At 44.4% G+C, this 10,268-nt stretch overlaps 1 protein-coding gene across 2 annotated transcripts; it reads right to left on the minus strand.

Annotated features, from left to right (window-relative positions):
- Positions 1–1,090: 1,090 nt before the first annotated feature.
- On the minus strand, positions 1,091–7,887 carry LOC130526822 (uncharacterized). Of its 2 annotated transcripts, XM_057034783.1 has the most exons (4): positions 7,354–7,887; positions 3,998–4,192; positions 3,444–3,776; positions 1,091–3,119 (listed from the first exon to the last, which is right to left on the minus strand). In XM_057034783.1, exons 1-4 carry the CDS (start codon positions 7,805–7,807, stop codon positions 1,942–1,944), a joined length of 2,160 nt encoding a protein of 719 aa, XP_056890763.1. In that variant the 5' UTR covers positions 7,808–7,887; the 3' UTR covers positions 1,091–1,941. The 2 variants fall into 2 exon arrangements, with proteins under 2 accessions (XP_056890763.1, XP_056890765.1); XM_057034785.1 differs by lacking the exons at positions 1,091–3,119; positions 3,444–3,776 and having other exon boundaries at positions 3,878–4,192.
- Between the last annotated feature and the right edge of the window lie 2,381 nt (positions 7,888–10,268).

Genomic DNA, 10,268 nt, shown 5'->3' on the forward strand with positions numbered 1-10,268 from the left:
TCAGACAGACAACAGCATAAGGGATGTGCTGTTCCTCTTAGTGCTGATGAGGTTGGACCATGCTGTCAAGAGGATCCACATCAGTCTGGGGGAAACATATGCTGCTGTAGTAAATGCCATTCTCCTCCGTGGGTTGATCTGTGATTTCCTCATGCACAGGACCGTGATTTACCTGACAATGAGGCAAGACACCGAATGTTGGTGTTATCTTTGTTTTAGGAAGATGGTTATAGTTAAGGAGCATCGGGCCACTTACCTCCTCCAACTTGAGGACAGTATTCTGGCTCAACTTTCCCTTTCCTCTGAAATGAATGTTAAAAAAAACCCCACTTGTGATACCAGTCACATTTGATGTGTGTTATGTGATTAACTCAGTTTACATCAGGTTCTGTTCTTCACCTGATGCAACAGATGACAAGTGAGGTGAAGACCAGGAGAGCAGCACCAACTCCTGCAGCTGCCGCCAGGGTCCATTTTAATCAATCAATCAATCAATCAATCTTTATTTATATAGCGTCTTATACAATCAAAATTGCTTCAAGGCGCTTTCCAGAATCCCAGGGCCTGACCCCAGACAAGCAACAGTGGCAAGGAAAAACTCCCCTTTAACAGGAAGAAACCTTGAGCAGGACCAGGCCCATGTAGGGGGACCCTCCTGCTGATGGCCGGCTGGGTAGAGAGAGAGGAGAAGGGGGAGGACAAGTAGAGGATAGGATAGGTAGGAGAGGAGAGGAGAGAGGAGAGGAGAGGAGAGGAGAGGAGAGGAGAGGAGAGGAGAGGAGAGGAGAGGAGAGGAGAGGAGAGGAGAGGAGAGGAGAGGAGAGGAGAGGCACAGAGCACAGAAACACACACAAATATGATTCAAGATTCAAGATTCAAGAGTACTTTATTGATCCCTTTAGGGGGTGTCCACCAGGGAAATTAGCATCTCCAAAGATCTACAAGCATCTACAAAATTTCCCACCACCATTACACCCCATTAAACCTATTAAAGATAATAAAAATATAATAAAATAAGAAATAAAATAGAATAAATTAAATAGAATATGAATATAAATATAAAACTATAATGTACAATCACTTCAGCGGGGCCGGAGGTCATTATGCAGCTCCGAGGGCGGCGATACCTGTAAATAAATAGAGGGGGGGGGAGAAGCAGAAAAACTACACAAGAATCAGCATAACTAGTCTGCTTGATGAGGAGAGGAAAGGAGAGGAGAGGAGAGGAGAGGAAACCATGACCCAGTGGAGTGACAGAGGCCTGTCAGGTGATCATGTTTCTGGACCCCGGCAGCCTTGGCCTATAACAGCATAACTAAGATGTGACCTAACGATTAGACGACCCCCTAAGTATGATAATTTGTCTGTCTATGATAGTAACTGGAACTACTGAATTAGTAACAATAAGCTTTTTCAAAGAGGTAGGTTTTGAGTCTGATCTTAAAAGTAGCGATGGAGTCAGCCTCCCGTACCTGGACAGGGAGCTGGTTCCATAGCAGGGGGGCCTGGTAGCTAAATGCTCGGCCCCCCATTCTACTCCTGGAAACTCTGGGAACCACAAGTAGACCAGCATTCTGAGAGCGGAGCGGTCTATTGGGCTGATAAGGTATCACTAGCTCCTCCAGGTAGGATGGAGCTAGGCCTCTGAGGACCTTGTAGGTCAAAAGAAGGGTTTTAAAAATTATTCTAAATTTAACGGGCAGCCAATGAAGCGACGCCAGTACAGGAGTTATGTGATCTCTTTTGTCAATACCTGTCAGAACTCTGGCTGCAGCATTTTGGATCAACTGGAGGCTTCTTAGAGTTGTTTGGACACCCTGATAATAAAGAGTTACAGTAGTCCAGCCTGGAAGTAACAAATGCATGGACTAACGTTTCAGCATCATGCCGCGTCGGCAGTTTCCTGATCTTTGTGATGTTCCTCAAGTGAAAAAAGGCACTTCAAGAGACTAATTTAATGTGTGAGTTGAAGGAGAGATTTTGATCAAAAGTTACTCCTAGATTCCTCACAGAGAGACTAGATGTTAATGAGATACCATCTAGAGTGATCATGTGATCTAATCTATCCCAGAGAGGTTCAGGACCAAACACCATGACCTCAGTTTTTCCTGGGTTAAGGAGGAGGAAATTTGAAGACATCCAGGACTTTATGTCTTTAAGACAGGTCTGAAGCGTCACTAACTGCTCTGTCTTCTCTGGTTTAATGGATAAATAAAGCTGAGTGTCATCAGCATAACAATGAAAATGTATCCCATGCTGCCGAATAATGTTCCCTAAGGGAAGCATGTACAATGTGAAGAGGATTGGTCCGAGTACAGAACCTTGAGGAACTCCATGGCTAACCCTACTGTATGAGGAGGGAACACCATGGACATGAGCAAACTGGTATCTATCAGATAAGTATGATCTAAACCAGTCTAGTGCTGTCCCTTTAATCCCAATCACATGTTCCAGTCTCTGTAACAGGATGCTGTGATCAACTGTATCAAAAGCAGCACTGAGGTCCAGCAGAACCAGCATAGAGACCAGTCCATGATCGGAAGCTATGAGAAGATCATTAGTGACTTTAAGAAGTGCTGTTTCTGTGCTGTGGTGAGCTCTAAAGCCTGACTGAAACATCTCAAACAGGCTGTTCCTCTGCAGGTGCTGCAGTAACTGAGTCACCACCACCTTCTCTAGAACTTTAGAGTTAAAAGGAAGGTTGGATATCAGCCTATAGTTTGCTAAGACGTCAGGATCCAGTGATGGTTTTTTAAGCAACGGCTTAATCACTGCCACCTTGTAGGACCGGGGTACATAACCTGACACTAAAGAACCATTGATCTGGTCCAGGATAGAACTGCCTATCATTAATGAGGAACTCTGAACTCTGAGTGTCTTTTCAGGAGATCTAACATCTCTCTGAGTGTTCACAGCACAGGAGTACTTTCCTGCATGCTGAGTTGTGACTACATCCAGAACCAGGTGTTTGTTTTGGTGCTCTGGCAGCTGTAGAAGTTGATCATTCAGGTACCAGATGTAGTTCTTGTTGTTGGTCAGAGGACAGCTGGTGCTGCAGGTCAGTTTGACTCGATCACCTTCTGTCATCTCTGTAGATGGACTGATGTTGACCTTTATGTCTGATTCAAATGCAGAAAACAGATATTTTCACACATGTTTCAGACAGGAAAGCACTTTATCATGTAAAGTGATTCACAAAACTGTAGAAATGATCAACAATTTTTGCCTCTGCTGTTTTCCACACATTCATGCTAAAATTTCAGCACTAATTTACATGAAAGTTAGCACATTTCCTATGAAAGATAACTTTTATTTAACTTCAATTTTGATTCAAACTATTTACTTATTGGATGGCAAAATGAGAAAATCTTGTATTTTGATGTGGCTCAGATACAAAGCTCTCTCGATTTAAGCTTGTTTTATATTTTAAGATCCAGATTTACCTGTAACAATCAGAACTGTTCCGGGTTTCTGACGTGTGTTGTCATCTTGGTGCCTGAATCTGTATTCTGCTGAGTCACTTTGCTTCACAGATTTAATTGACAGTGTGTTAATCTGCTTCTCTTGGTCCTCATGATATGTAAAATGATCAGTTTTCAATACATTCATTCTCTCCTCCTTCTCACCATTCCAGATTATTATATACCAGTGTTTAGCCTTGGATTTTGTGTATTTTGAACTGGAATATTTACTTGAGATGTTTACTGAGGAACCTTCCAAAGCACAGATTCTCTTTTTTATATAATTCACAGTCAGGCAGGATTTGTCAGCAGCACCTAACAGATGAAAGCAAAGACGGTGTCAGTTTTGATGAAACTCAAAGGAAATTCACTTTAAACCTTGACATTTTTGAGTGGATTCTTTAATTATGATTTTTTTCTGACTGTTGCATGTCAAATTCATATTTACATATTTTTAACAGTAAGGATTTATGATAAAACCACATCAAAACTTTATCTTGTTTCTATGTTCAGGCCACGGGTTTGGTGATACTCACAGACTTCATCAGACTGCAGCTCCTTGACACCACTGACAGCACACAGGAAAGTGTCTTGAGAAATGTTGGGTATTGGTTGTAATGGGTCTATATGCATTTCTCTGTTCTTGTACCATTGAGTGTTTGTGGGAGGACAGCTGGTGTTACAGCTCAGTTTGACATGATCCTTCCTTGGAGTCTTTTCAACATATATTTCTGAGAGAAGATGGTAAACATAGAATCATGGTTAAAAGTAGAAAAATACAGATAACACATATAAACTGAAGAAAACCTGTGATAATGCAAGTGAGGGTACTGTAAATGGGAACTACGTAACAGTAACAAAACACAAACAAATCAAGAGTAAAATGATGAAAGGATCAGTGTTGTGAGAGGATTGATTGTGAGTGATGGAGAAAGTGAACCTGTGGGGTGTAGCAATACTCTATGCCTTGTACAGTATATATCTCTATGAGAGACGAGACGAGTGTATCCTTTCTATTGTTTTAATCCACACACACAAGTACTCCCCAAGCACGTAAAACATCGGCACATTAGTTCCACTTATTGGTTCCTACCAATATTCCTACATCTCCCCCTTTTAGTGAGTTGCCCACATTTCTTTTAACATCAACAACTGTTATTTTCTTTTACTGTACTTACAAACACAAATATCTCTGTATAACTTTAACTCAGGAATGCACAGTATGCAATAATCAATTAGCTTAGCAACTGGAGTACATTTTGTCTCATTTCTTTTAAACAAGTCAAACAATCAACTTAAAGGCACTTTCCTATCTCGGGGTCAGGGTAGACGGCCTGAGTCCCCAAAGCTGTGCAGGGGTTATTCTGCCCTGTGTGACCACAGCTTTCTATGTAAGACGGATTATTATTATAAGTCCATTTTCACTGGTCTTCTAATCATGCGCCCTGATCTAGTCACAGTAGGAGTCTCTGGAATGACCCTGATGTGGGATCGGTTTCTCCGAAGACTTCCTGAGGCCAACTCGATGTTGTAGGACCTTGGTGTCTGGGCTGGACCTGTGATGACCCCAGGTTGCTCGGTGTTCTTCACCCAGACTCTCTGTCCTGGTCGGAGCTCCTGTCTCTGCTGTGCCCGGTGTCTTTTGTTGAAACAGGATGCTTGCTTCTCCTTCATTTCCTGATTCTTCTCTCTGAAAGCTTGTAGATCAGGCCATCTCGGGTCCAAATTCTCCTGACTGACGGGCAGGGGTGTTCTGATGTTTCGACCCATCAGGAGCTGTGCAGGAGATGCTCCTTGCGCCAAGGGTGTGGCCCTGTAAGCCATGAGGGCCTTATGTGGATCCTCTCCCTTCCTCAGGAGAGATTTGACTGTCCCCACAGCCCTTTCTGCCTCTGCATTTCCCTGAGGATAACGGGGGCTGCTAGTCACATGTTGGAATTCGTACTCTCTGGCAAAGTCCGCAAACTCCGCCGAAACAAACTGAGGACCACCGTCCGTGACCAGGACCTCCGCGACCCCATGACGTGAGAAGATAGCCTTGAGCTTCTCCATTACAAAGGCTGAGGTAGTGGAGGTGAGGTTAGCATCTCCACTTGCATGGAGACAGGGATGACGAGTCGGTCACCTTTCATCAGCAGTCCATCAGCAAGTAGCAGGTCCTGTCGATACTGCCAGTACAGCTGAAGCTCTGGTGTGAGAGCCTTCCTTTGGTCAGGCCATCCATTTTGCACCAGGTTCTTCAGTCTGTTGCAGACACTGTCTGTATCCTGTGCAGTTCTGATCTGAGCCAGCCTCCCTTCTGACGCAGGTAGGTGCTCCACCACCTGGTTGACATAGGCACCAACATCCTTCTCCGGTTGTTTTTCTTCCGGCATCGGTGGTGCTCGGATTGGAGCCCTGGATAGTGCGTCTGCTGTGATCAGGTTCTTCCCTGGCACATGCTCAAGCTTGTAGGTGAAGCGAAGCAATTGCAATCTGAACCTCAAGATTCTAGGGGGCAAGTCGTCAAGGGCTCTGCTGCCCAGTAGGGAAATGAGGGGCTTGTGGTCTGTCTGTATGAGAAAGTCCATCCCTATCAGGTATGATTGGAAGCGCTCACACGCCCAGGTTAGCGCCAGCGCCTCTTTCTCTATTTGTGCGTACCTGCACTCTGCTTCTGTCATGCTGCGGGATATGAAGGCGACTGGGCGCCATTCACCTGACAGATGCTTCTGTGACAGAACCCCTCCAAGTCCAAATGAGGAAGCGTCCGCTGCAACTTTTGTCGCTCTGTTCGGACTGTACTGAGCCAGGATGGTGGGTGAGCTCAGCTCCCGACGCAGCTCCTCAAATGCCCGCTGCTGCATGCTCCCCCATGCCCAGTCGCTGTCAGCCTTGAGCAGCTCTCTTATGGGCTGTGAGAGCTCTGCAATCCTTGGTGAGAACTTTCCCACGTAGTTAACCATGCCTAGATATCGTCTTACACCTGCGATGTCTGTTGGTGTGGGCATGTCGGTGATGGCTTTAATTTTGCTTGGGTCTGGTTCCAGGCCCTGAGCACTGACAATGTGGCCTAAGAACTTGACACGGTCCACAGCAAATTCGCACTTGTCCTCATTGAGTGTCAGTCCTTCCTGTTGAAGTCTCTCCAACACTTTGCTCAGCCTGTGGTCATGTTGTTCACGCGATGTCCCAAAAACAAGGATGTCATCTGCATGACACACGGTACCCTCCAGTCCTGTCGGCATTTGTGATAGCCTCTTCTGAAAGTGTTCGGGAGCCGACGAAATACCGAATGGCAATCTGTGAAAACAGTACCTCCCGAACGGTGTGATGAACGTTGTCAGGGGGACTGATTCTGGGTGCAGTGGCACCTGCCAGAAGCCAGCTGTGGCGTCACGTTTTGAAAACAGAGTCGCTCCTGACAGCTTGGCGAGGGTTTCGTCGACTGCAGGTAGGATGAGTCTTTCACGACAGACATAGTCGTTCAGATGGGTCAGATCCACACAGATTCTGATTGTTCCATTGGGTTTTAGTACCACAACAATCCCTGCGCACCACTCTGTCGGCTCATCGATGGGCGCTATCACTCCCAGGGTCACCATTCTCTGGAGCTCCTCTTTGACCTTGCCTAATAAGGGAATGGGTACACGCCGCGGCAGCGACAATGCATAGGGCTTGGCGTCCTTTGACAGCTTAATTTTTTACATGCCCCGCAGGCATCCTAAGCCTGTGAAAACTTTGGGGTACAGCCTTTTAATGTCAATTTGTTCCTTAATGCTGTCAACTGTGTAGGCCAGCTGCAGTGCTTCTATTGCTGGCAGACCAAGTAGCGGGGTGGCTAACTTTTGGATAACAAACACTGGCTGTTCAGTTGTCTGCTCTTTGTATTTTATAGTGCCATTGAACTGACCTTTCACTTGTAGAGCGTTGTCGCCTGGTCCCAGCAGTCTTTTCGTTGCAGTGGTGAGTGGCCCATGCTGCTTCTTCGAGTAGACTTTAGCTGGAATAGCTGTCACATCCGCTCCTGTGTCCAGCTTAAAGGTGGTTTGTTGGCCATTCAATATCAACGTCTTCTGCCATGTCTTTGACTGACCACCCGCCGACACACTTCCCAAGAAAACAGTCTCTACCTCCTCTTCCTGGATTTCATGCACACTGCTTGGCTTTGTTTTGCAGAGGGCTGCATAGTGGCCTTTCTTGTGGCATTTACGGCATTCTGCATCCCTTGCAGCACAATTGGTCAGGGAATGTGACGGTGTTTTGCCACAACGTCCACAGCCTCTTTGCTCTTTTTCATGGTTCCTTGAACCCTTGCCTTGGGCACCTTTCGTGTGCTTTTGAAACTTTTTCTTGTATTTCATCATGTCCACATTAGCTTCATTGTGGTCTGGACCACCTGTGTCACGCACAGTGGGCTGTTGTTTCTTTATCTCCTCATGCTGTCTTATTTTCAGGACAGCTTTAGCCAGCGTTAATTCACTGTCCATCTGCAGGCTCTCTGACAGGCCCTGGTATCTTATGCCTACCACCAACCTGTCTCTGATCATTCCTTCCTGCATTGCACCATAATTGCAGTGTTCTGCCAGTTTGTAAACTGCAGAAATGAACGATTCGGCCGATTCACCTGGCTCTTGGCTCCTTTTGTTAAATCTGCACCGTTCATAAATCACATTGTGCTTGCAAATGAAGTATTTATCAAAAGCCTCTTTTACTGGCTTGTATTTCTTCTTGTCTTCTTCACTTAAGCCCAGTGTACACAGAATATCATCAGCTTTATCACCCATGGCATAAACTAATGAATTGACTTGATAGGCTTCACCTTTTTGGTCCAGTCCAGCAGCAACTCTAAACCTCTCAAATCTGCGGACCCAGTTTGGCCAGCTTGGAAAGTCTGAGAAGTTCTCTGGTGGGCTTATGGAGAACGGGGAATCCATCCTCTTCTTTGTGTGTCGTTTTCTTTTTTCCAAAAAAAAAATCTTCTTTTCAAGTCAACAAAATATGCAGGATCACTCTCGATGCAGTCTTTAATAGCACCGTCAATTTCAGCTTGATTCGGCCGTTTTCAGAAAGCTACTACTACAGTATCTAACTGCTAGCTAGTTCGCTTATTAGCTCCGAATGGCTTATAACCTCACTCATTAAAACGTCCGTTTCTGCTCCGAACAAACGTCTTCTCATCTGCCTCCGAAAATTACGGTGACTGGACTCGATGCTTCTGACACCATGTAGCAATACTCTATGCCTTGTATATATCTCTAAGAGAGACGAGACGAGTGTATCCTTTCTATTGTTTTAATCCACACACACAAGTACTCCCCAAGCACGTAAAACATCGGCACATTAGTTCCACTTATTGGTTCCTACCAATATTCCTACATGGGGTACGTGATGAAGCAGGGTCCTTTCACTGAAGTGTGGTTGTACAAACACATTCTCCCATCATTGTAGGACACCGTAAAGCAGGTAGATGAGACCCACTCTGGGTGGAGAGAGAACTGGTTGCTGGATTACATTCAGATTAAATAAACTGCAGGATTACTTTGGTGGTTGAAACGCCAGCGCTTAATGTGGTCTTCATGGCAGTTTTCTGGTTTCTCATTGCAGCAGTACCGGTAATAGGTTTTGTCATCCTTTGTTAAATCCATGAATGATAAAGTCGGGTGGGTATCTTTAGATATCTGGTGTTTTAGACTATTTCCATTTACCAACACTTCTGTCCACTTGGTTCCATTCAGCTTGAACTATTTTGGGATTGTAGAATGTTCAGCTGAGCAAGAAAGATTCAATGAAGTACCTTTTAAGGCACATTTACGGATGCCTTTCCCCAGAACCCCTTCAGCAGAGAGAAGCACAAGTAAAAACCTGGAGGCTCACCATTAACTTAATTTACTGTTAGTTTTGTCATCAAATACCACAGGAGGTTTTACAAGCTTATGATGCTTTTGATGTTAACTAAACTCCAACTCACAAAGTATCAAACATAGATTATTTTAACAAACGCACAAAAAAATTATTCCTACCTGACTTGAGGATGAAACCAACAACAGCAAATCCCAGTTTTGTTGAAAAATTGCTGTTTTCAACTTAAAATGTTTTTAAGATTAATATGAAACTACCTTTAACGGCAACAAAGTAAAAACATACAAGTATGATCTACTGTATGTTACCGACGCTCTTCTTATGAACTCAACACACATCTGTTAAAACAGGAAGAGAACTTTGTAAAGTCGGCACGTACCTTCAAACCTCCACTTCCTGCTATTATTTGTGGTTTTAAAAGGACCTCTAGTGAAACATCTGTGTCATGCATTTTTATAGATTTTCCATGATCTTGTCCTTTACATTTTATTACAAAGTTGCTGCAGTGAGCCAGAAGGTCAAGGACAGAAATATCTGATTTCATTTTAGCTGTGGTGACCCGGCCTGAAACCATCACATACATACGAGCTTTAAGAGCTGCGTTAACACCCAACACAGGACTACAACCATTATAATGAAGACAAAACTATTGCATATTTTGATGTCTTTTAATGTTGTTTCCAGTGTCAGCAGTGGTGAGAGTTAGAAGACAGTGGAGAAAGAGCGGCATAGAGATCATCGGTGTGTTGTCGGGTGAAGTGAAGTCTGCTGTATTGATGATCATCGTGCTCTGTTTTTGCTGTTGCCACGTTTTCATACTGGTTCTCGGGGTTTTGCTGAGGAGAAACCACCAAGATTTAGCCTCTAATCCAGATGCAATTCAGTGTTTTCAGTCTGAAGTCAGTTGTTATACAATTAGAAACATGTGAGGGAGGGGTCTTCAGTGATAACTTGAAATATTTAACA

Source organism: Takifugu flavidus, chromosome 6 (genome assembly GCF_003711565.1).
Source record: "Takifugu flavidus isolate HTHZ2018 chromosome 6, ASM371156v2, whole genome shotgun sequence".
Lineage (NCBI taxonomy): Eukaryota > Metazoa > Chordata > Actinopteri > Tetraodontiformes > Tetraodontidae > Takifugu > Takifugu flavidus.